The sequence below is a fragment of the Telopea speciosissima genome, chromosome 8, assembly GCF_018873765.1.
Source record: "Telopea speciosissima isolate NSW1024214 ecotype Mountain lineage chromosome 8, Tspe_v1, whole genome shotgun sequence".
Lineage (NCBI taxonomy): Eukaryota > Viridiplantae > Streptophyta > Magnoliopsida > Proteales > Proteaceae > Telopea > Telopea speciosissima.
Window position 1 is genome coordinate 65,687,369 of NC_057923.1, and position 27,303 is coordinate 65,714,671.

Here is a 27,303-nt window from a genome sequence, read left to right on the forward strand (position 1 = left end):
AGGCCGAGCGGACTGGGGTGTATAATACCTTCCCCGGACCGTAACTTGACCTGTACCCAGACCAACAGACCATTTGTCCCCAAAAGGGCATTCCTATGAGAGTGTCCTCCTCTAGATAGCAACTCCCTACATTCCATTCACCTCTCTCTTCTCCCCAAAAGAGGGATGCGTTGGAGGACACGCGGTGATCCCCCGACATGTTGTTTGTCTTCAAAATCCCCACCTTCATTAACATGCCCTTCCCAGTCCTCGTCGTCTGACTCATTTGACTATTTTAATAGCTTCAACAATAGGCATAACATTACTGCTATTTGCTGCTGCCCTATTACTCCCTTATACTGTACCATCAGCCCTCATGACTGTTTGTTTTGGCACTCTTGTATTAGTACCAGTCTAACTACCAAATGCTTCAACACCAACATTAACAATAGAACTCATACCCTAGCCTTCAACTCTTAGCCCCCTTGATATAAGTTTTCTACAAACTAGATTACTTGGCAACTTATTAATAGTGTTAGTATCGGTGTCCTCCAACATACTTACTTCAACATTATAAACCTCTACATTGATCACTGCCACATCTTTATGCAACTTAAACATTTTCATGATTTTACCATCAGAATCCACCACCAATTCATCACCCCTACCTGGTGTCTGGTGGTATTCATTTCATTGAAAAACTGAGAGTCCTTCCTGCATCAATATGTTTCAGTACTATGTTATATACATCTTCAACTATATCAATATAAGAATACTCATCAACATCAACCATGACAGATTGATCATTAAAGTGCCATTGGAAACAAATCTCATATATTGCCATTTTCATATCAGTCGTTGCATCATGTTCGATAACTTGATTCTAATAAATTGCACAAAAGATATACAGTAAGATCAAATAGTATATCAGATGAAAGCTATAAAATATCTGGGAGTGATTCTAATAATATGTATATAGCAAAGCAGTTTGATGTCACTGAATAAAACACAGAGATGGAAGACCATTGACCCTTACTGTCCTGTAAGTTTACTCCTTTAAGCAGACCTAGGCCCTAAAACCCATGTGCATTGACCCAAAAGGATCTAAATTTCTTACTGGTAACCAATGTTAGCTTACTAAAGAGAAGGGTAAATGATTGATTACTAAAAGGGTGCATTAAGCTATTAGGAGAGGGTATGCTACTAGATAGGAGAGTAAATGACTGATTACTTAGAAAAAATATCTTAGAAAACATCACAAAAGTGGGAAGAAACCAGAGGATTTGTTTGATAGTGAAGGGTCTAGGCACAGTACCCATATCCTTCCATGCCCACATGTTTGATACCTAGATTAATGTAATGAAAGTTAAGGGTTGGAATATCATATTAATTGCTTCATTGGTTGACCCAAGTAGGTTGATGTGAACAATGTCAATGGAACTGGAACAATTTTATTTTTTTGTTGCTTTGGGTCTCAACTCAAAAGGCTTGGTTTGGGCTGTAAGGCCTTGTTATTCAAATATATTATTAAAACCAGCTAGACCTTTGCCTTGAAATATTATCACTACTATTGTTTTGGACGATACTTTGATCTAAGATTACTGTGGAAATCCTAGTAGATGCCCAGGTCCAGTTTGAGGTATTGATCTATAAGAACCAATATCTTTGTCTTGCTTTCTATTTTGCTACAATCTTTTAGTAGATGGCCAGGTCCAGCTTGAGGTAATGATCTATAAGAACCATGATCATCACAACACTATTGAACTCAAAACATACATGATCAATTCATTATTCATTTCATGATCTTGACAAGGAATAATTGAGAAGATTGCAAGAACAATGAGAAAAAATAGCAAAGGATTCTAAACGAAACATGATCATGGAGAGGGATGATAAACCATTGTAAAATAGCTCAATTTTTTTTTACTTCACCAATTTTTTTTTACTTCACCAAGTAGATGAGCCCAAACAGAGTGCACTATACATTAAATATTGATGCTTAGTGTAAACAAGAGGGAGGATGAGAATCCTAATTCACAAAATTTTCCCTGACTACTCAATAGCTCTCTTTCTTAATTTATCATCTTCTATATACTCTTATAATTTCTTATTGCATACCCTTATAATAAGGGCATACCTCTGATTTTCAACAAGAGAGTTGGTACAAGAAATTAAGCAAACACAATGTGGACAGATTCAAATAAGCAAAAATCATGAAATAAGCTTAGTTCTGAAAACATAAGAACTGTCTAACATAAAACTGCAACCATGCTTGCTCATTCCTTCATCTAAAAATCTAACCTATCAAGCAATTTCTTGCGGACAGATTCAAATAAGCAAAAATCAAGAAATAAGCTAAGCTTTGAAAACATAAGAACTGTCTAACATGAAACTGCAACCATGCTTGCTCGTTCCTTAAAAACCTAACCTATCAAGCAATTTCTTGTTTTCGTCTCACCCAAACAGTCCTAAACCTCGTGTTCATTGCATCACATTTAAGATTATGAAGCAGAAAATGATGAAGATGGGTAAGTTAAGAAATTTCCTTCACAAGAATGTGCAATTCCACAAGAGTGTACAATGTCTTGTTGAATGGTAAGTCTACTGGTTCTACTAGCTGAGAAATTCCATTGGTTCTCCTATTCCTTACACAAAGAAGAGAGAAGGATGATGAATAGGGTTGAGAACGATGTAAGACACAGGGTTGAGAACGATGAACCCTAGGTTGGAGCCACTATGAAGATGGTGTTTGGGGTTGGGAACGATGAACCCTAAATCAACTCTTCTCTTCTTCGATTTCATGTTTTGGAGAAGACAAAGAACCCTAGGTTCGCATATTCTCTTCTTCGATTTCAAATGGTGTTTGGGGAAGATGATGCTCTATTTGGTAATGGGTTATGTTATGAAAAGGGTAAATGGACATTACATATCCACTCTTTAAGCCACGCAAGCAGTTAACGTTAGATGGCTGATGACCAATTAGTTTAGCAGGTTTTTAAAACTAAAATGGGTGCACTCGTTCACTTTTTGAAACCTCGGGTCGATTCATATTTAAAGCTAAGTACAAGAAGTGTACTTATAAGTTTCCCTTTTTTTCAAACAAAACCAGAAAAAGAAACGAGTCAAAGGGTCTTTTTGGTATCATTTCTTCATTTTCTGTTTCGAACACAAAAATGTTTTTGTAGGTGTTTGGTATCATTTATGGACCCGATTTCTATTTAAACTTAATCAAAATAATAGATAAACCATAATAGAGTCAAGACTCATTTATCTATTATGGCTAAAAATCATTTTTGGTTATTTTTTGGGAACTTTAATGAGCATGTGCTCATAAGTCCAAATATTGAGGGTAGAAATGTCATTTCCTCCTTTATTTGTTACGTAGGCTTTCCACCTTTGCCTTTCTTCTTCCCTTCCAATCATGGTAAGTAATCTCGGTATCGGATTGGATTGGTAGATCAGATTGGTCCTCTCCATTTGCCCCTTTTTTTTTTTGGGGTGTAAAAAGTCGATTTTTTTAAACCTTTTCACCCTTGTTTGTATAGGTGGACCAGTCTCGGGCGATCAAATATGAGATTACTAACTATGCTTCCCATGTGTATGCTATACACCCTACAACATTTAGTCCAATTCATCCTAATTAATGTAATTGATAAGAGTTGACCGTAGCCTCCTCCTAATTCTTCTTATAGGCTATTTGTAACCTCTCCTAAGTTCCTATCAGACTTTGCTCTTCAAACAACTCTCCTAAGGCACTGTTTGAAAAAACTCCAAGAAACACATTTTCCATTTTCTGTTCTAAGAAACGGAAAAACACCCCAAATAGTGTTTGATAAACATGTTTTGTTTTTACTGCTTCTTGAAACATAAATTAAAATTCATGGGCCATGGAACGGGTTTGACGAAACAAGTATGACCTATTTTTCCGTTTCTTGGAACAAGTTGATGGAAACAAGGGCCCTTGATACTTTTTACTCCAACCTCACAAAACCCTCCGTCTTCTTCTTGCTTGTCTTCTCAACCTCAAGAATTGCTACTCATCTTCTCCAACCTCAAGACCTACAGCGTACTCGAATAACAAGAACAAAGGAGACTAACCAAGCAAAAAAGCAACAAGGGAAAGGTTCCTTGTTGAGAAGACTAAGGGGACAGACAATCAACAATGGTCCGTCGAAAGGGCTCAGGTGGCTTCTTCAACGATAAAGATTTTAGCCTTTGAGAAGCTCCGACGAACTGAAACCTTGCACTCCCACCCCCAAGGTGTGGGATAACTTAGAGGGGGGTGAATAGGTTATCACTAGTGGAATACGTTCCTTTTTAAAAGTCTTTCGACTTTGTTTGGCTATAACAAAGTAAAGTAATAAATAAAATGCACAAAAGAGAGAGACACAAGATTTTATAGTGGTTTAGCTAATCAAGCCTACATCTACTCCTCTTAATCTTGAGATAATTCCACTAGTTTTCTCTTTCAATACAATATGTGGGGAAGAACATCTTTACAACTCTTTTTACTATGATAAGAGGATCCTAAATCTTTTGAGGATAAGAGAATCCTTTGCACAATCCTAAGTACAATCTAGGCTAGTGCAAAAACAATCTTGCTCATCTAGAGTTAACCCAACTCAAGAGCAAGAACAAATGCAAATACAAAAGAGAAAGGTAAGAATTATTTAGGCAAGGAGTGTGACATGCCTTGTAAGTGATGAATGATATGCAAATGAGTGCGATGAGATTGACCTTCTTTAGAGCTTCTCTCTAGAATATAGACTTCAATAATGTGAAGGTCTTGATCAACGAAGTCAGCCTTGAATGGTCTTCAAAGAGACTTCTTGACTTCAACACCAATGGAGACTTAAACTATGACTTTTCACTTTTGAATAAAGCTAATTTTTGGACTGTAGTGGATAGTGAAAAGCTCTGACACGTTCACTATTTATAGAACTCATTTAGTGCTCTAAAAACATGTGTCAATTTAGCTCTAACAACTATATTGTAATCCTACCAGTCGACGGAGAATATAACCATTGGAAGAAAACTAGCTGTTATGGCTTTTACTGGGCTTGCTGGTCGGTGTCCAGTCAATCGACAGATCAACCAGCACAATCTAGTCGACCAAACAGGCTTGTCGGTACGAACCAACAAGCTTCAGCCTACATTCGGTCGAAAATGGTTTGTGCGCCGGTCGACCGGTGGATTGACTGGCAGAGTGCTCTGCCTTGTTTTGTCAGTCTAACTTTTGGGGCTTTGTTCCAACGTCTCTCCATCCTATACTAAGGTCAAGTGAGGGTTTATAAAAGCTTTTACCAAAAAATAAATAAATAAAATAAAAGAGTTTATAAAAGCCTCCTAAGGTCTCTAGAAGATGTATATGACTTTTATGACAAACGGATGCAAATACAACATGCATTGTGTGTTCCTAAGTGCACACAAACATCTTCAAGAATTCTTTTTTTTGGTAAGATTTCAAGAATTCTTCTTTGCTAGGATTGAGTTCTTCAAAATGTAGAATCCTCAACACTTGTTTCTCCAAGGTCTTTACTTGACTTTTGTACTATTCTTCAAGCTCCTTGCATGGTTCTTTTCAAGTCTCGTCTTGAGCTATTCATTCTTTGGAGCTTGGCAATTCTGTTTACTTCAAATACTTAAGTAAGCTGTTAACATTTTTTCATATCATCTAGAAAAAGTGAAAAGATAATTTAATCCCCAATGTGACAAGAGCAATGAATGTCTATTTCTTTTTTTGAATGTCTATTGATGGACATAAAAGAGAGTGTTGTAACCATTAACCGGACTTGGATCCTGTCAATCCGGGTAGCGTGCAACACTTGTGCAGTGCCTGGGATTGACAGGGCACTTTTACCGCCTTATCCCTGCTGGGGCAGGGCGTTGGCAGGGGGTAAGGCGGTCAAAGTGCCCTGTCAATCCCAGGCGCTACACATTGCTGCACGCTGCCCGGATTGACAGGATCTTTTTCCCCATTAACCACCTTGATTACAAACAACTTTTCCAATTTTTTTTTAATGAAAGATTAAATGAGGAATTTGATAAATTTAAAGTGAAACACATATTTTTGAGTAATTCTATAATTTTCTACACTCCCTCTGATGAACCCAAATTCACTCCAACCAATCAGAGATCGCCACGTGTCCCCGGACCAAGAAAGGAAACCGGAATAGGGCCAGTGAAGGACCAACCGCAGGCACCATCCACCAACACCCTTGGGGGCATGGACCTCCCCTGGGCGCCAACCCCCTTGGGCGAAGACCCCGGGCATGGCTTCCCTGAACACGTCATCCTCGGGTATGGCTTCCCCGAACACGTCATCCCCGGGCATGGCTTCCCCGGACACGTCATCCCCAGGGCACAGTCTTTCTCCAACGCGGCAGTCATCACCGCCATCAACAAGACACGGATCGCATCACCAAGGACTCTAGTCCACAGCCTATCGAGTTGCATAGTCTGAACAGACTCCTTTACTAGGAACCTCATCTACCACGTAGATGAGGTCTATCCACCAAGGATGCCAAGTCTATCAAGGACACTACTTCTTACAGGAAGACAACTACCAGGTCTATCGTAACACCACGTCTCACGGGAAGACAACCTATCAAGGAGGAGCCCTACTACTTAGGGACTCTATCATCCACGGTAAACACTCTACATCAACTGGGACTCTCCACCCCGCCATACACTGCTATAAAAGGCAAGGTACACAACCCCATAGGGGACATCAAAATTCACCTTGAATACTACGATTCATTCATCTGTTTGCTCAGAGAGATCTAACTTAGGCATCGGAGAGTTCTAGGTCGGAACCACACCGGTTCTCCTTTGTCACCCCAGGGTCTTTTGTAGGTTACGGTACTCGAAGGACCGCTGAGCGAATTCTGGACGCAACACCCTCAACTGATGATCCCAACTCAATTGAACTAAACTTTTACTAAAAATAAAAAAAATCAACTCAACCCAACCCAACTTAATCTCAAGTTCTCAACTAAATGGAGGTCCAACTATATGAATCGTCATACTTGGTTATGCATGTCTTTTCTCACCACTTATCCTTCAACCAATGACCACGTGCTACATTTTGGCGATAGGAAACAGACAATTACATCATAGTCCTCAGGACCAGCACTCCTCTTGCGTTCGTCGAGATGGATATCCTTTCCTTTGTTGCCGGGCTCTTATGTGATGAGACAAAGTGACAGCGGGGTTTCGCTTTCGAAGTCGCCATTTTTTTCTGTGCTTCAGCTCAAAGAAATTCCCTTGAGCCTCGTCCTCCGGGCTCCGTCGGGACAGATCCGCCGTATTCTTTCCTTTTATCTCCCCATCTGGCGAGTGAAAACAATAGCAGCAAGATGGTAAGTAATTAGTACTAGGATTCCTTACCAAAAAAAAATTAGTACTGGGATTTAGACTAGAATAACAATGGACATGAAATGGACAGACTCGGCCTCCTCTCCACCCCTATTTCATGTATCGGTATAATTTTTATCTTTACTTATGAGCGCGATGATGATCACCAATCCAAGCTCCAAGGTTCAGAACCCTAGTTGCGTATAACTTCTTTGTACTTTCCTATTTCTTGCGTGCGCTTCCTTCTGATCGCGCTCTCTCTCTCTCTCTCTGCTGGAGATACCAAAGAGAAAAAGAAGAAACCAGTCTTCCCATGCTGCCTATATGTGTAGCAAATTGACTACAGTTATTTTTTCTTGCCGTCCGGATGCTCCATAGATCAATTGTACTTACTACTACTCGTCTATTATCTTTCTTCATGCCTTTCCTATTGCTTAATGCTTAAATTTGAATTTTGATTTCATAGCGGATTGCATGAGGAGCAGAAGCCGGCTGTTCGGCCTAGGCAATATACTATCATTGGTTTAAAATTAAAGCTTCCGGAAATTGAGGTAGAGGGCACACAACATTTTCTAACTGCTTTCACTTTATGTTATTCAATGGGTAGCTGGAAGACTGGGTATGACAAAGTGACGAAGCGGAATAAGAGTTCAGAATTTTTTCTCTAGGTTAGTATGATCTTTTACTGAAGCTGTTACACTTTAGTTTTTATGCCTCGAACCACCTTCACCCAATAAAAAAGCTTCAGTTTCAGGAAATTAAATTTGAAATTCCCCAGGGAGGGAGGATTGGTGGATGAATTGTTTCCTGAGGAGCAAATGGCACCAATTTATTTCATCATTGTTGCTTTTCCTTGCATGGCTGGAGCCATTGCTTTGGCAATATTTCATATATACAGACATCTTCTGAATTATACCGAGCCTACTTATCAGCGATACATAGTTCGCATAATATTCATGGTTCCGGTAAGCAGTTATTTTACTGAGTCCCCTGGCTAATCTAGATTTTTTTTGCACTGGAATTGCTTGAAACTTATTTTACTGTATATCTACTATTGTTAATGTATTTATTTGATTGCCATGAATGGCTTTGGTTTGACAACTAACAAGGTTCTAAACAGGTTGAATGGCAAAACTGCATCTGAGTAGTTGACCCTCTTTTATTGGGAAAAATCTTAGTTGAGTCGGGTAATTTGTTGATGCCTTGATGGTCATGTTTCGGTTGCCTTTCTCTTACTATGGTCATCATGGCATGTATTCCCAGCTGAGGGATTATGATGCTTGGGTTTCTTTTCTTGTATGTTGCCTGTTAAAACATTTCTTGTCAGCTGAAGGCCCCTACTTAATTTTTAGCCATAGTTGTTTAGTTGTGTCATGAACTTGCCATTAATTTTTTTGCATCCTCATCGGATTTCCTTGGTATAAACTCCTGGTAACTGAGCTGCTACTCAATTGATCAAGTAAAATGAATAGCTTTGAGGCGTTGGATCTAATTAGTCTAAATTATTTATTGCATTCTGCTATCCAGTAGGATTGTCAAGGTCTGTAGCTTTTCATGGCTATTCATATTGGGAAGGATGTAAATCCTTGACTTAGAGAAAGTGCTATGAGTAAATCAAATATGTCAAGAGCAGTTTCGATCTACTGCATTGACTTCATAGTTCATACTTAAGCATCATCACCTCTGTCAATTTTAATGTGGCTTCCTCTTGAGTTAGAAAAACTAGAAGTTCCTTAGTTTGTAAATTGAAAACCAGAAGGGCTGGCCTACGTTATAGATTGTGAGATCAGATGGCTAATGAAACAATTTGTTCACTATTCTTGTTTTGTTATTCATCTTAAAGAGACGTGATTATATGTGCTTAAAGGGTTCCATCTTACATGGATGTGAGATTTATTTACTCTAGCTATCCACCTTTTCACTAAGATTATTTCCTTTCATTCATTTTCATTTGATTGTCTTCTTTTGGGACATGGTACGTCCTTGTAAGCCACTTTGGCCAGAATGGAAATGCCATTGCCATAATAATCACTTCAGCTTTATGAGACTACTATGTCAGCAATTGCCCATGAGCTTTGATGGGTACTTGTTTTTAGTGAGAGTTGGCAATACCTGACACAAACACTACTCCATCAATCCGCGTTTGGGTTGGTTGGTTTTGGGTTTAGGTCATTTTTCGTTTTGGCAAAGAAAATGGCATATAAAAAAAGTAGTTTCATGTCAAACCAGCGAACAAATGGCCCTAAAATAATCCTTATAACCATTTTATAATGAAGTTTATCATTGTATAAAACTAGAAATAACCCTATATGGATTCTCAATTAATAACATCTTCACCATCTACAGTAATGATGAGTTGAAGAATACCATGATTTAATGGTTGGTGAGGACCCATATTGACTATCATTAGGTCTTGATGTAGTATCTGGATGGTAGAATGAGAAAGAGGAAGAAGAATTCCTGCAACAAGAGCCAGGACCTGTGGCTGTAGATTCTCCAGTTTTATGGACCTGTGGTTCACGAGTTGAATCAGTTTCTGGTTAATTCTGGTCCAGTGGCCCAGGTGTAATTGACCAAGTCGTGGGGCCTAATTGAAGGTTCAGAATTTAAATTTCGACCATGGTTTCGACCCTGATCGATATCGAAATATTTCGCAAATTACCAAAATTTGAGTCAAAATAGTAGAAATGTGCATTTCAATGGTCAACCAGTTGAATTTTGTCACGTAACTTCTGGGTAAACCTATTTAAGTATGATTACACATATTCAAATCATTAGATTGAAAAAACACAAACAAAATGGTAGTTTGGCTTCATACCTTAGGTTGCTACTTTATGCTGTAGCCTACTCTATCCTTTCTCTTTTATATCCTATTCTGCACATTATTTAGTATGGGAAAACATAGCATTCAATAAAAGTAATTGAAACAGATATTAAGAATGAAGAAAAACAATTTAATAGTACAACAACAAAAAAAAACTCAGCCTTGTCCCAACTTAATGGGGTCGGCTAAATGGATCCAAACAAAACAAAGTAGGGCAAACTGCGGTGAAAAAAAAGAAGAAGATGGCAAGTGAGATGAGAAATGAAAAACGGAAGCTGACACATGAAGGATAGAAAATAAATGGAAACATGAAAGATGAATGGTGAAAGTAAGAGGAAAAAGGCACAGCCCAACTAGTCAGGAGAATGTTAGCTAAATGGGGTTTGCTACATGGATCCTTGCCCTCCAACACATAGTTGTCATGGCGTCCTGGCGCTGGGAGAGGTGGCATATCGAGCTACGCCATGGTGGATGTAAATATATCGTTCAATATGGCTTCCATGGCGTCCATGGCGACGCCATACCACGATATGTTGGCATATCGGTCGATATTTGTACATATAAAAGTTAGATTTAAAATTTTTTTTTTAAAACCATTTAATAGCTTAGATGCTTTGCTCCAAATCACACACACTGAAGAAAGACTATTGTTATCAAGCTTCAGTAAACTGGTTAGCCTATCATTTGATTTTTACTATTGCTTTCAATTATTTGATAGGTTAATCTATATTTTCAAATTTTCATACTTTCATATACACTAATGGATATTAGTTACACTTTCATGAATTAAACCATAGTGGCATAGTATATTAGTAGTAGTGTAGTACACTTTCATGTTGATTTTTGATGTTATAGGACATATATTATAGCATACTAAATGACATTAAAAATAGAGAAAATAAAAAATTAAACATGGTCGACATGCTCGCCATGTCGATATATCGACGTGACACCCTTCCACTGACTTGGATCGCCGTGACGCCGTGACAACTATGCTCCAACATGAGGTCGATGCAGTGAGTTGCAGATGGGGTCCAAAAAGATGTTATGTACTATTGTTCATCAATCTCTCCCCAACCTTCTTAAAGTTGTTGGCATTGTCCGTTACTACTCGGACAGCGTCCTGTACCATACCACCACCTCCTGCAACAACTTATAGATATAGTTTACATCCTTCCTCTCCTTGGATGCATCCATTGATTAAAGGAACACAGTCCTACTATCAAAATATATTGTAAAGTTGATGATGGACTTTCTAGTGGGTCCAGTTCGACCATCACATCACAGTCACACCATGCTCTGGCCACAATTGCTTCAAGCCTTCTATATAGTCCTCGAGCTCCTCTCTGGTGGGGCAAATTGACATTAATGAGTTCATTTGCAGTGTGTGCCTTCACTCCTGGGCTGACCTTTCCTACAATGTTAACATGTTCTAGTAGTGTGGCCCTTTAGTGACGTTTGCTGGGTTACTATGATAAAAGAACAACTTGGACATGGCATCACCCACTTTGCTCTTCTAGTCATTACCATGTGCTTCAGATTCCTCAGTCTGGTATCCTGTGTTTTGAAGATGGCAAGATTTTAGTACAGAATTTCAATGACATCCTCGTCTACGGCAATTCCTCTAACACTTTGTGACCACCAGTAGGGGATTCCCGTCTGCTTCTACTTCTTCCTCCCCCGTCTCTACCCCTGTGCAGATCCACCAGCCTTTGTTGCAGCTGGTTTAGAGGAACCAACTTTTCTCCTGAACACTCTGTCTCTATCCTACTCTTGCGAATGTCTAACTTGGTCACTACCCTAGCAAGCCGTATTTGTCTCGCCTTTGTTATTTCCACATCAACATGCATATCCTCATCACTACTATCATATACATCCCCTAGTGTTGGGTGTCTCTTGAGCATTGCCTCGTCAAACTCCTCCTTAGTTCTACTTGTCTAACTTCTGTCTTCCTCCCTTCTTGAGGGCAGCCATGGCCTTCTGCACCTTTTTTTTTGGGTTGAATGAAAAATTCATTACCAAGGAGAAAGAGGACTACAACAGCCCCCTATAGAGGGAGAGAGAAGGAAAATACATAAATACACAACAAGGCCTTAAGATGAGGGGGAGGCGTGGAGGGAGGAGAGAGGGAGACCCTAGGAGACATCAATATGCATGTTCCTTAGAGAGTCAATACAAGTAAGGGGGACCAAAGAAATCTTGGCTTTAATATCAAAAGGAATGGAATCCCAAATTTGGCGAAGAGATCGAGAGTTGGAGGTCCATTTCTTGGTATTTCGCTCCATACAAATGTGATTAATAGCAACGCAGAAGGCTAGTTTCCCCCCCCCCCCCCACAATGTCACAAAATGAAGACCCCGAGAAGGTCATATCCACCCAGATCCACTCTTGCAAAAGGAAGAATACGACACTTTCTGGACCAGCACTTAGCAAGGATGCCTTTCCAAACAGAGGAGGAGAAGGGGCACTAAAAAAAAGATGATTGATGTCTTCAACCGCGTTCCAGTAGAAGCAGCACGAGGAGGAGACGACCATCTGACGGTGTAGTAGGAAGGACTGTGTTGGGAGGCAGTTGGTGAAGACCCTCCAGGTCGTAAAACAATGTCTGGGGATGTGATGCTTGAACCAAAGAAGCTTGCGCCAAGGAGGAGGGCCTCTGGATCGCATGAAATCCCAGGCCACCTTGGAGCTGAAGGAACTGGAGGAAGAAGTGGTCTAGACTACTCAATCTCCCCTCCTAGAGGGTCTTCTATGGATAGAGGGCAAAGCATTCCATAGAACATTAAGCGCCGAATGAGACGATTTGGCCCCCCCCCCCCCAATCATCAAGATGGATGATGTTAGCAACCATGGCCTGCCTATAGAGACTAGAGTTGTAGATAGCTCTAGGGGGGACAAGGTGAAGGAGCACTCCCATGGGATGCCAATGGTCCTGCCAAAGTTTGGTTGAAGCCCCATCATCAATATGGGAGCAAATGGCTCTGAGAGCAGCAGGACAAAAATCCAGGATCTTGCGCCACACCCAAGAAGCATTAGATGAGATCGAGACCATCCAAATTGAGGCAAAATGAAGCAGCCCTGAATAAACCCAGCCCACCCAAATACTTTTCTCCTTGTTTACAAGCTTCCAGATCAATTTGGTGATGCCAGCTGAATTGACGCCTTTGATTCTTCTTAGACCCAGCCCTCCTTCCTCTATTGGGAGACAAACAGAAGAAGCCCATTTAATGGGGTGAAGGAATATGGAGGAGTCATTTCCTTTCCAAAGGAAGGCAGCCATGAGAGACTCAAGAGTCTTGTTGATTGCTTTGGGAATACCAAAAATGCCTGACCAGTACATGTAAGAGGATTGCAGGACTGATTTGAGTAGGACCAGCCATAAGGAGTTTGCCATTCCACAGTTGAAGCCTTTTTCGGATGGCATCAAGCATAGGGGTGCAATGATGGGCAGATAGCTTTGTTGGGATCAGCGGAAGGCCCAAATATTTGACAGGGAGAAGGCCAGTGGAGAATCTTGATTTTTCTGCCAAAGCTGCTTTATCAGCTTCAAAAACCCCAGCCAGGAATAATAGGGATTTTCTAGAGTTGATACTGCGGCCCGAGAGAGATTCGAACTGCTGGAGACAACCCATAATAGCCTCAATGGAGGACAGAGAAGCCTTTGAAAAAATCATGCGATCATCTGTGAAGACCAAGTGAGTGAGCTTAATAGCCTTGCATTTGGAGATGGGCAAGATGAGCTGCTGATCCGTGTAGCATTGGAGACTTCGAGAGAGCACTTCAAGGGCCAAAGTAAAAATGTATGGGGAGAGTGGGCACCCTTGACGAATTCCTTTCCTAGAGGAGATGTAACCAGTTGGGCTGCCATTGACCAAGACCGAGAAGCAGGGAGAAGAAATGCATTGGTGTATCCAATGGACAAAAACTGCAGGAAACCCCATCTTGGTCATCAGCTTCACAATAAAATTCCATCTCGAGGAGTCAAAATCCTTGTGGATATCAATTTTCATGAGGGCCATTGGAGGGTGGGATTTTCTTTCAAAATCTCTGACAATTTCAATACAGAGGAGAATATTATCAGAAATACTCCTACCAGGGATGAAGGCTGACTGGTTGACACTAACCAATAAGTCCACAACCCCCTTAAGTCTGATTGCTAAAATTTTAGCAATAAATTTGTACATGAGATTGCAGAGCGAGATCGGCCTGAAGTTTGACATGGTAGAGGCACCCTCCTTTTTTGGAATGAGGCAGAGAAAAGTATGGTTGCCCCCCTTTATTTGACTAGGATTGTAGAAGAAGCTTTTGATAGCCTTGATGAGATCCTCTTTAATAATTTCCCAGGAAGCAAGAAGGAAACCCAAACTGAAGCCGTCCGGACCTGGGGCTTTGTTGGCCTTGAGAGAGTGAATAGCAGCCACTATTTCATCTTTTGAGGGAATAGCCTGAAGGGGTTGAGGAGCTCACTAGGGATGAATTTGTTGAGCAAGTTGCTTGGAAAGAGATAAGTGGAGGCAGTAGAAGAACCATTGTAAATGTCTTTGAAGTAGCTAACAGCCAGCTCTTTTATGTCATTTACTTGGTGAATAACAGAACCATCAGGAGCCACCGGCTGAAGAATAGAGTTAATGTTAGTTCTGGCTTTCATGGAATGATAAAAATAGGCTGAGTTTGAGTCCCCAAGTTCCAACCAAGTGATCCTAGACTTTTGCCTTAGAAAGCTTTCCTCTTGAGATAGGAGGGAGGAGAGCTCTAAGGAGATAGCTTTTTCTTCTTCTGCCAAGAGGCTGTTGAGCATATCCGATTGGAGCCTCAACTGAATGCTAGATAATTTATCCTTGCAATCCAAGACTTGCATGGAAATGTTCCCAAAAGTGTCGGTGTTCCAAGCTTTGAAGGTATTTGTTACATTCCGCAGCTTTCTAGCAAAGGAGATGAGAAGAGTTGCAAAAGCTTGAACCGGCTTGCCCCAGGCTTCCTTGGCGGTAGCAAGGATTGAAGGGTGGGAGGACCACATATCAAAATATTTGAAAGGCTTGGGACCAAAAAAAATATAGGGCTGGATAAACAAGGCAATAGGGCTATGGCCAGAAATACCTGGTAAATCAAAGGAGGCATGGGAAGTGGGAAATGATGAGAGCCAACCTTCATTCACCATCACTCTATCCAGCTTACAAACAATGCGAGAGTCACCAGCCCTCTTGTTATTCCAAGTGAAAGTAGGACCCATAGTTGTCATGGCGTCGCCATGGTGTCCTGGCGCTGGAGAAGCAAGCATATCGAGCTCCGACATGAATGATGTACAAATATCGTTCGATATGGCCTCCATTACCACGATATATGGGCATATCAGTCGATAATAGTGTATAAAACTTCGGTTTTAAATTTAAAAAAAAAAACCATTTAAGAGCTTAAATGCTTTTTCCTTGATTTGTATTGGAGGTGTAACTTGAAAAGTTACACCTCCAATACACATTAACATAAAAAAATTAAAACCATTAAACAGTACACTATACCCTAATTTTGAAACACTATTACTAATTGGAATTGGAATTAGGGAGAAAAAGAAATAGTGAAAGTTCGAGACGGAGGAGAGAGTTCGTGAGACAGACACAGAGACTGGAGGAGTTAAGAAGACGAACAAGTGAGAAGAAGAAGAAGAACTGACGAAGATGAAATGTGAGAAGAAGAAGAAGAACTTTGGCTTCAGTTCCTGCAACTCTCGGCAAGTTCGAACCCCTCCGGCAACCTCCAGGTAAGTAATTTTTTATTTGGTTCTTCTTCTTCTCCAATCTCTTCCCAGTCCTCTGGCAACTCGATCCTTCTTCTTCAGTTCTTCTCACTTCTTCGTCTTCTTAACTTCTTCTTCTTGCCTTGCAGTTGCAGGCTTGCACACAGTCACAGACCGCTCAGTTTTTTTTTTCTTTTTTCTTCTTCTTGCCTTGCAGTTGCAGGCTTGCACAGAGTCATAGACCTCTTGGTTTTTTGTTTCTTCTTCTTGCCTTGCAGTTGCAGGCTTGCACAGAGACAGAGAAGGTGTTTTTTTCTTTTCTTCTTCTTGCTTTGCACACAACCACACATACACATACACAGACAGGGAGAGAGTTGAGAGACAGAGAGAGGGGGGGGGGAGGGATTTATTACAGCCAGTAGTTCTCTTGGTTTTTTTTTTTTTTTTCCTTCTTACCTTGCACACATACACACACAGAGACAGGGAGAGAGTCGAGAGACAGAGGGGGGGGATTTATTACAGCCACTAGTCCATCACTCACACACACACACACAACGGCAGCAAGCACATATTCACATCAGCAAATTTTTTTGTTTATATGGCCTGTTTATTAGGTTTATTCACTGATTTCACTCAATATAAAATTATAAATTGTGTTCTTTTAATTTTTTTTTTGTTTTGTTACTTTTGTAGATTAGTAGTACACTAATAAATATTACACTTTCATGAATTAAACCATAGTAGATTAGTAGTACACTTTCCTGTTGATTTTTGATGTTATAGGGTATATATTATAGCATACTAAATGACATTAAAAAATAGAGAAAATAAAAAATAAAACATGGTCGACATGATCGCCATGGCAGGCGACATGTTGATATATCGATCAGACATCCCTCCACCGACATGGATCGCCGTGACGTCGTGACAACTATGGTAGGACCTGACCACCTGAGGTCATTCACCCCAACATCCTCGATACAAAGGTTAAAGGTATCCACATAATCCATCCCACTGGTCACCACCAAGTTTCTCATGACTGTACTGAACCACTTTAGAATCTCCTCTAAGGCCCCAAGGAGAAGACCCAACCTGACCAGCAAAAAGGCGAAGCTCATTCCAGAGAGAAGCTCTTTTGGACAGGCAGTTCATGGCATAAAAAATGGAGAAAAAGAAGTCTGAATGCTGGAGGGGGATCAAAGATTTTGAGGTGAATGGCCTGAGAAGAAGAAGAGAGACGGGAAATATTGAGTTTTGAAGAATCCCAGAGGATCCAGATGCGCCCGTTAGGATGGTGGGAATAGTTTGCTAGAAGAGACCAGCCAGGAGCAAAGGTAGATGAGATACGGGCAGCATTTTGATTCTTTGATGTGAGTTTCAATGAGGTAGCAAAAGCTTGGGTGGAAAAACTTAATGCGAGAATGAACAACAACATGTTTTGAGAGGGAATTTAAGCCTCTGGTGTTCCAAACCACGCCCTGATTCATTGAGAAGAGTGGGGAGGGTGCAACTCAGGCCCTTGGGATAAGGGACGACGAAGAGGGAATCTGGGTTGTGATGAGCTCCGATGGTGCCTAATGTAGGAGAGGAGGTGGTAGTTGTTTGAGGGGGGCAGAGGGAGAAGCAATGGCAATGACTGAAGCAGGGGATAAAGCCAAAGAGCTACTGTTTGAAAGAGAGAAGGCCTTGGGCGTAGGAGAAGAGACAATTTTCGGGTTGGTGGGGGAGACCCGACTGTAAGGAGAGGAGGATGGGTTAAAAGAAGACCGGTTCGGGATGATGGGGCCAGTTTGAGATAGTAAAGGGTCGGAAAGATGTGGGGCCAGGTTAACTGAAGTGGTTGAAGTCACCAAACGACAAGTGGAAGGGTGAGTGGGGTCCACCAGGATAGCAGGGTCAAGATATAAAGGGGAGGTCTTGGGTTTCAAAGAGGAACCTTCTTAAAGGGCCTGTTGGAGAGCAGACGAAGGATTCATACGCAAAGACGAGTCCGACCCTTACTAAGGACCTTAGGGCATTTTTCCACATCCCTATAAGCACTAGCCAAATGCCACTCTTAGGATGAGATGCAATAGTGGAGAGACAGGAATGAAAAGATGAAGACAAACCAGAGTAAGTCCCAAAATTTGACAGCAATTGAGGAAGAATTGTTGGCTTTGGAAGAAAATCAGACTTGGGATCTTGTTCCCTTACTTGTGGGTGAGTTTGCTGTTGGTTGTCGGTGGGTGTATGTTGTGAAGGTGAATCCTAAATGATGTTACTCTTAAAATCCGAGACATAGTAACGATCCTTTAAAAGTAAAACAGAATTTTCAAAACTTAAAAACAAATGTCCATATAGCTACTTCTCATGTTCGCATTCTGAAACGTAATTCATTCTGGTGTAGCTTTTTTGTCTCCTTAAACCCATACAACTTATTGCAAACATGAGTATTGGATTATCAACCATGCATCATTCTGTCCTACCAACAAATTGGATTCAATTAAGACAAGAAATTTGATAGTACCTTCTTCCAGGTTCTTTTTCTCTACTCCTCCTTTGACCTTCAAAGCCTTACCCGTATTAGTCTTCTTCTTCTTCTTCTTTCTTTCCAGCTTAGATTTAGATGGCTTCACCTCTATTGCCATTACAACTGCTTTATCTCCATAATAAATCAGTCTCTCTTAATTGTGTAATTTATGTTTTTGTATTCATTGTGAATTGCCTTAGTCTAATTCAGCATCAATCATTGTATTTCACAAGAATCGAAAAAGAGGCAAAATCCACTAGTAATAACCTATTCACCCCCTCTAGGGTATTTCACATTTAAATACTGCCAAACTGAATTCCGTAGTACATGTCCATATCAAAGTTTTTGTGTACGTGATCAGAATCCGTAAAAGCACAATCAAACATTTATAATCAAAACATACATATAATCTATCATTTTATGTGAAAATAAGTTTTGCAAACCATTTCTAAAAATGGTACAGGATCTTGATTCTCATCCAACCATCCACAAACAATCTCTCTTGATGTTCCCCAATCGGGCAGTGGACCCGCACTATTGGCAATTTCTGCATCTACTATGCACCCCAACGGAAGAGCCCGCACTGCTGGCAATTTTGGTACTCAGCCCACGCAGCCCTGTCACCACTATCAGTTCATCTGATGGTATGTTTCCATCACCCCACACTCTAGTGCCCCTAAGCAAGGTACTGGTAAGATCCCGCTCAATCTGACGATTCAAAGTGTCAAGGAAAATCACTTCTTTGACCTACAACTGTTTCACAATCTCAGTCAAAGTGGGGCATTCTGTAAATACTTCATTTTGTCATTTCCCCCGGAGGCTTCCTGTGACGATGATGAGCATCTGCCAAGGCGTAGAGTTGATATATCTGTAGATGTAGTGCAAGTGTGCACTCCCCGAAACCGTCCACAGATTGCTCACCCTTAATACCCCTCAGAGGAAAAAACCTGCAAATCCCTAGTGGAGCCAAAACCAAAGCCCTAGAACATTCCAAACTACCGTTGGATAGGCTAGCCCTGTCCCAGACCCTTTGGAACCAGCGTGGTCCAACATAGAACCAATCGAGTGCATTTTTTGCCGTTCATGTGAACCGAGTTCGCGAGTTCACGTTTTAAATGAGAAAAAACGGGACAACGTTTAAAACGCGTTTTAACTAACTAGGGTGTCAACAACATTGGGTCAGTTGTAGGAATCCCTCTCTATTTTGATGCTAAAACCAAGAGGAAAGACCGTTTGGCTTACGCTCGTATATGCATTGCGGTCTTTGCTGATGCCATCATTGTGAAAGATGTGGAAGCCTTTACTTTTCAGCAACATGTTGCATATGAATGAAGCCCTCTCCGCTGTTTGGTCTACGAAGTGTTTGGCCATTTCTCTCATTTATGTGCTCCAAACGTCCCTGCTGATGCTGGCCATAATGACCCTTTAGTTTCCAACACCTCTGCCATCCCTGCCCCCAGAAACCATCACTCCACAATTTACCCCTCTCTGCCATTGCTCTCTCACCTTGGTACTAACCCTACTCATGGGTTTCTCTCTTAGTCACGACCAGGCCAGAAATCACTGTCATTGTAACCAGAGAGTTCGAGAGATGCTGGCTTCTGGTTCTGCGACTGTCACTCCACAGTCAGCCAACCTCGACGGGTAGTCCATAGCACGGGAGGGACCTTCGGTAACAACCAATTCTTGTGCCTGCAACCTGACGAAGATGTTGCTCCCAGCTTTGATCCTGAGGCTATCATCCCCTGTCCGCTGCACCTTGAATCTGATTAGATCCTCGAGTCGTCGATCCCTACTGGAATCCTCGGCAGCCTGCTCTGTGAGTCTCCCTATGCTAGTTGCCCATCTTTTCCCCTATCGTCTGCCACACTCAACCGTTTGCACTTCCATGCTCCTAAGGTTGTTGAACTGTTCGTCGATATCCCTCTCAACCCATCCCGTACCGCTTTATTCCCTTAGGTGGGGCCCAACAACATTATGCACCCATCTCTAGAGCCTTCTTCTCGAGTGGGGCTCAAGCCTCCGCCTCGCCATACCTCTCTGGGCCATAGTACTATATCTCGCGATATATCGGTATCTCGGGCCTACCGAGATATCCTAAATATCCGAAATTTGGCGAAATTTTGCCGAAATATTGCATTTTTTCTGCAATATTTCGGGAGTCCATCTCGGTGGGTGTTTGGCTATATCTAGGCCTGATACTTCATGGACACCCTTATTTAAGCTAAATAAACACATTTAAACCTTCATATTGCAAAAAAATATGAACTCAAAGTGGTGTTTTGGGTTTGCACCTTTGATTGACTGTATACGGTCGGACCCTGTTGTATAAAATAGTTAAATACATATTGTTTAAGTACTAAAAGACATAATAAGAAATTTAAACAAAGTAATGAAACAAAAATAAAGTCAAATGTAGCCTTTAGTTTAAACTTTAAAGTTTAAACTCGTAAAGTCATAAGTGCATAACTCATAACTCATAACTCATAACTCATAAACTTCATAATAGTCAATAGTTCAATACTCAATACACAAAGTATTTCTATGAAATTTACCGAAATATACCGAAATGTACCGAAATATACTACTCAATACACAGTGTTTCTACGAAATATACCGAAATATACCGAGATATACCGAAATTTTGCCGAAATTTGAACTTTTTTCATTTCGGAAGCCCATCTCGTCTCGGGAGTGTCGAAATTACCGAAATTTCGGCGATATTTCGCGAAATTTTGTACCATGCTCTAGGCCCTATCTCTCGCCCATTAATTCCACGTCCCTCTGGCCCACCTCTCCCCTCTCATGTACCTCATGGGCCTTATATTCTGCCCACTCCATTATTAGCCCACAGACCCTCTTAGGATCACTTGGCCACCATTCCCATCTCGCCCTTTGACCTTGGGCTGGACTCATCCTGTAATCAGGCCTGCCTCAAGACCATCTCCCTTTGCCTTCTGCATTCGGGTTTGGGTTTGTCATCCCCCAACCTGACTTCAGACCCAACTCCTTTGCCCGCCTTGCCTCAGCTCCCTCTGCAAACTATGGCTACTCTCTCCCTCATCTTTGTTGACCAGCAATCACTCCCTCTCCACTCTCCCCCCGTAATTGCCCATACCCCCAGCCCATGCTTACCAGTGCCGTCATCGAAGCGCCTCTCTGTCCCACAGTACTCACCCCCCCACGTCTTCTAATGTATCAAGGCCTAGTCTGGAATACTAGGGGGGCCTCAACTGCCCTTCCAGGCATGTCGAGGTTCGTTTGGGTATCAAACTTCTCTATTCTAGCTTTGTTGTTTGATAGAAACTAGAATCAAAGAATCCAATGCCAGCTGCATTGCCTCTTCCATTGCCCCTGGTTGGTCCCTTATATCCAACTACAACCATCATCCTAATGTCTGTCGTTGGTTTCATTGGGACTCCTTGAAAATCCAAACTACCTGCGGTCCTCCTCTTCTCAATTCCTTCATCTCAATATATCCTGCAGTCTTAGGAATTCCAGCTTCTTCTTCACTGGTGTGTATGCTTCTAATTGTCCAACTAAGAGAGTCTCTCTTTGGAGTGATCTTCGCTGTATTGCTGGGCAAGTGGGGTCCATTCCTTGGGGCTTTGGCTGATACTTTAATGTTGTTTGGTATGGTCATGAAAAATAGGGAAGTGACCGGTTGGATGTGGCCTCAGTTGAAGCTTTCAATGATTGTATTCGGAGGATATTGGTCCGAATGACTTGAAATGGTTGCCAGTAAGTTCACTAGGCACAATAGAAGAAGTGGTGTTTTCCATATTGCTTGCAAGCTTGATGGAGTTCTGGTTAATGAAGCTTGGCTTTCTTCCTTACCCTCCTCCCATGCCTCCTTTGACACCCCACGTATCTTTTACCATTGCTCCATCTCCCTGATCGTCCAACCTTACATTTCCTTTGGCCCTAAACCATTCAAATAGTTTTGACATGTGGTCCTCTCACCAAGATTTTCTCCCTATTGTCAAGGAAGCTTAGGATAAACCAGTCCAAGCTTTCTCTCCCCCCCCCTCCATTGCTTTTGCCAGGAAGCTTCAGAATGTGAAATGTGCTCTTAAAGTCTGGAGTTCTAGTTCTTTTGACAAAATCTTCTCTTCGGTTTTGGACTGTCGAGATAAGTTATCTTCCATTCAATTAAGGCTTCAATTGGACACTCACGATGCCCTCTTGCAGGAAGAAGAAAGAGCTGTTTCTATGGATCTCTCCTCTCTACTTGCTCAATAGGAAAGTTAGAAAAAGGAAAAAAAATCAAGAATTAAATGGCTGGAGCTTGTTGATTCTAATTCAGCTTACTTTCATAGGTCGATGAAGTTCAGGACAAACATCAACTCCATTCCCATGTTAGTGGCAACAAATGGATCCTCTTTGCATAGTGTTGAGGATAATCAAGCTGAGGCTGTCAACTATTTTAAAGTGTTGTTCAGGTCATCGTCAGCTTCCTCTGATCTCATCCCTGAGAACCTGCTCGACAAATTCATTCCTAGTCTCCTCATCAGTTCTCTTTAGGCCATCCCATCAAGGATGAAATTGTAGGTACTGTTCATTCTCACAGGGCTAACAAAGCTCCTGGGCCTGATGACTTTAGTATGTGTTTTTTTTTCTCCTCTTGGGATATTATTAAAGACGATCTTATCAAGGCCATCAAGAGGTTTTTCTTCAACCCAAGCCAGATCAAGGATATCTATCACTCCTTCCTTTGCCTCATCCTTAAGAAGGAAGGTACATCTGCTATGACCGACTTCAGGCCCATCTCCTTGTGCAACCTTTTTGTACATTTTGATTGCCAAAGTCCTTACCAACAGGCTTAAGTTGGTGGTTGAGTTGCTAGTCAGTGACAATGAGTTGGCTTTCATAGCTGGTAGGAGTATCTCGGATAACATCCTTCTTTGTAATGAGATTGTTAGAGGCTTCGACAAGAAATCTCATCCCTCAGCTGCCCTCGTGAAGATTGACATTCATAAAGGATTTGACTCATTGAGATGGGACTTTATTTCTAAGCTTATGCTTAAGATGGGCTTCTCCCTTGTGTTTGTAAATTGGATCCACTTCTGTATCTCTACTCCATGCTTCTCAGTGTTGGTCAACAGCAATCCAACGGGTTATTTTGCCTCTTCGGTTCGGAATCCAGGGATGTCCTCTCTCTCGTTACGTGCTTGGCTCTTGAAGTCCTCTCTAGGATTATCCAGTGTTGCACATATCAGCAGCTTATCTCTTCCATTCTCAAGTGTAAGACTATCAAGCCCTCCCACCTTGCCTTTGCAAATGATCTCATGATTTTCTCCAAAGCAAGCATTATTTCTCTCGAGACCATTTTGCCCTGTTTGCAGCACTTAGAGGATTTTTCGGGTCTTCTTTGATGTGGAATTTAGACCTTGGGTATTCCAAAAAACACAATGATTCATTAAAGGTTCAGGGAGGGGTGCATCTGATGCTCCAACAGGTGGGGAAGAGGCGGAGCTTGCGCAGAATAGTAGGGGTGCTAGCATAGTAGCACGACGACGATGGTATGCTCGCAAGGGAGGGGGGAGTGGATTACAGATTGAAGGAGAGGGTGGTGAGTAATGTGGGAGGGAAATACAAAGACAGTCAGGGTTGATGGAGGGGGTTCCGTGTGAGGCATGATAGAGAAGGGAACATAGGAGGGGCCGTGGTGTCGGGCGAGGAAGGAGGGTAACTAGTTGGGTGGATAGATCCAACATATAGGGAAAGAACTTGGCCTTGCTATGTGGACCAGAAAAGGGAGGGGGTGGGCCAAGGAGATAGGGTGGGGTGGGTTGCCCAGTACAGGGGGAGTGGGTGGATAGTGGGTTGAGCCGAGCGGTTGGGTCAATGATAGGGGGAGGGATTGAATTGGATGGGCTGATGAGAAGACCCAGAAGGAGAAAGAGGATGGTTTTAAAGATAGTGGTGATGAGTTGGGCTTGGGTGAGAGTTAGGTCCAGCTTAAGAGGGAGTAGAGAGGTTGCGGGGGTGTGGTGAGGCACACCAGCAGTAGGCCCCTCAACATGGGAAATAAAAGGGAGGGATAAAAGGGGGGCAGGGTAGAGATGGGAGGTCTTCGTGAAGAGTCGGAAATCCCGACAGGCATGAGGGGCTACGATAGAGATAAGGACGAAGGAACTGTGGGAGGGTGAGCGATGGTTGGTTGCTACGACAAGGTGAGGGATGGCTAACTTAGGGATTAGGGGTGATCAGCAGATGGGAAGGAGAGGAGGCCACCTTTGAGACGACAAGAACATCAGGAGCGACATGCCTATTATCGTTTGAGTGTAGAACCAGAAGTTGATTATGACCCTCAATCTCAGTCAAGGTATGGACCAGCAGTAGGTAAGCAGTGGTAGGTTAGTGACCGTGAGGGGTGCTTGAGGGAGGATCACGTTGGTTGTTGGCATTTCCTAGGCGATGTTGGCGTCTACCTCGACAAGGGAGCAGTCATCAGAGGTGGAGGAGGGAGGAGGTGGGGGATGTCGGGTAGAAATGGCATTTTCAAGGCCAAAGGTTGGGTTACCTAGAGAGGTGGGAGGGCCGACAGAGGTAACAAGATGGGAGGGGGTTTGATGGAGCTTGCCGGGTTGGGGGAGGAACGGTTGTGTTTTTTGGCCCAAAGGGGGGGATCCTTGGAGGCAACTAGGTGAATGGAGGGGACGATGGTAGCTCCAGGACGAGGGTATGCGGCGGCAGCATGAGGGTGAGGGATGCATTTCTTAGAGGAGTGGCCAAATACTTTACAGCTCAAGCAGTACTGAGGGATCCATTCAAAGGAGGCATGTTGCTTGAATGAGAAACCTTCATCTTCAGCATCCGCGATGAAGTAAGGAGGAGGGTAAGCCAAAATTTTTATACAGATTCTGACAAAAGCATGGCAGTCCTTTTTAGTCCTTCCATCAGGGTACAGGTGCATCCCAAGGATAGAGCCAATAATGCTCAGACTATCCTCACACCAGTATTGAAGCGGAAGGCCAGGTAGAGTTACCCAAAGGGGAATTATGCTCAGATAAACTCGGTTTAGCTGCAAGTGACTGTCCCATTGCCGAAGCAAGATCAGTTTTCAACCAACATTCCATGGCCCACCCTCAATGGCACAAGCCTTATCTACTTTGTCCAAGAATTTGAAGATAAAGAAACCGTTGTCCATGAGGTCAGTCCTTCCACTAGAGGCAGTTTGGACTGGCCAAAGAGGGAGCTCCAGGACAGGCTGCCTAGGGAAGGAGAGGAGCCTACGGGAGGGTGAGGGAGAGTGGAGGAGGGGTTGGGAAGGAGAAGGGAGCCTAGATGGTGGCGGCACCACCACCTCTGGGCAGCTGGCCATAGCGGGAAGAGGGGGTAGGATTCACTGAGGCAGGGGGACTCTAGAGATGCTCATTTCCATTTTCTAAAGGGCAACCTCACTATTACTTTGTATATAGATGCTCATTTCCATTTTTTGAGTCCCAAGTGTATAATCTTGTTTCCCACCCCCTAATATAGTTTTAAAGGATGAATGTGGCAGGAACATCCCAGCAAGCGAAATCAATGGCTTGATTATTTATCTCTGACCTTTGGATCCAAAATTCAGTTTAGGGTTATTACAAGAAGGAATTGGATGACTTTAAACTTTGGTATAGGGGAGAAAAGTAATAGAACTAGAGTAGGCATAGTTGTGGATAAAGATTTAAAGAATGACGTGGTGAATGTTAAAAAATTCGGAGATAGGATTATATCCATCAAGGTTATCTTGGAAAAAGAGGTTGTTAATATAATTAGTGCTTACACACCTCAAGTAGGATTGGATGACAGTAGTAAGTTACAATTTTGGGAAAACATGGATGGTTTAGTGCAAGGTTTAGTTAAAGAAAGATTATTATAGGGGATGATCTAATGGACATGTTGGGAAAGATCACTAAGGCTACGGGTGTACATGCAGGATATGGTTTTTGAGAGAGGAATGAGGCATGGATCTCAGTTTTAGATTTTGTTGTAGCTTATGATTTATCCATTGTAAACACTTACTTTGAAAGAAGAGAAGAGTACTTAGTTACCTACAACAATGTACATCATAGTAGCCAAATAGATTTCTTCCTAACTAGAAGGTCCGATAGATTTTTATGTGAGGACTGTAAGGTTATACCAGGGGAGAGCCTAATTATAAAACATTGATTAGTGGTCATGGATATGTGCCTCACTACACATAATCGTAAGAAAGGTGAGCTTATTTGCCCTAGGATAAGGTGGTGGAGCTTAAAAGAAGATACTTTGAAATCATTACTGATTAAGTGATCAAACAAAGAAAGTGGGACTCTGAGGGAGGCACTAATATGATGTGGAATGAGATGACTACTTATATTAAAAAGGTTGCTAAAGATGTCCTAGGAGAATTGAAAGTGTTAACAGATCAGAATTAGGCTGAATGCTTGGATGCTTAATTCATCGCAAGCACCTTCTTATTTATAAGAATAATAAAATTGTAAAATCTGCACATGAGCAATGTGGGACTAAACCACATATACAAAAAACAATAAAATAACAATGGGAACAAGTCCAGAATACCCCCACGGTATTCTGACCCATATATTTAACACTCCCCCTCAAGTTGGAGCATATATATCATGCATGCGCAACTTGACTAAGATAGGATGAAACAGCTTGCTACTCAGTCCCTTAGTGAACACATCAGCTAGTTGATCAGTAGACTTCACAAAGGGAACACAAATGAGGCCGGCTTCAAGCTTCTCCTTGATGAAATGTCGGTCTACTTCCACGTGTTTAGTGCGATCATGCTGGACAGGGTTGTGAGCAATGCTAATGGCAACTTTATTGTTATTGTCACAATAAAGCATCATGGGAAGATGGACAGCAACACCGATATCCTGCAATAATCCTCTAAGCCATAGAAGTTCACAAATGCCT

The 27,303-nt window shown here is 42.0% G+C and overlaps 1 protein-coding gene across 2 annotated transcripts in view; it reads left to right on the top strand.

The window, feature by feature from the left end:
- The first annotated feature begins 7,122 nt into the window (after positions 1 to 7,122).
- Positions 7,123 to 27,303, top strand: part of LOC122671660 (transmembrane protein 184A-like) — an 88,805-nt gene continuing 68,624 nt past the window's right edge. Inside the window, exons 1-3 of one of the 2 annotated variants that reach the window (XM_043869016.1) lie at positions 7,123 to 7,340; positions 7,802 to 8,003; positions 8,090 to 8,300. In XM_043869016.1, the coding sequence (XP_043724951.1) occupies positions 8,154 to 8,300 (147 nt within the window). In that variant the 5' untranslated portion in view covers positions 7,123 to 7,340; positions 7,802 to 8,003; positions 8,090 to 8,153. The remainder of the gene's footprint in view (positions 7,341 to 7,801; positions 8,004 to 8,089; positions 8,301 to 27,303) is intronic. The other variant, XM_043869017.1, reaches the window with a different exon arrangement.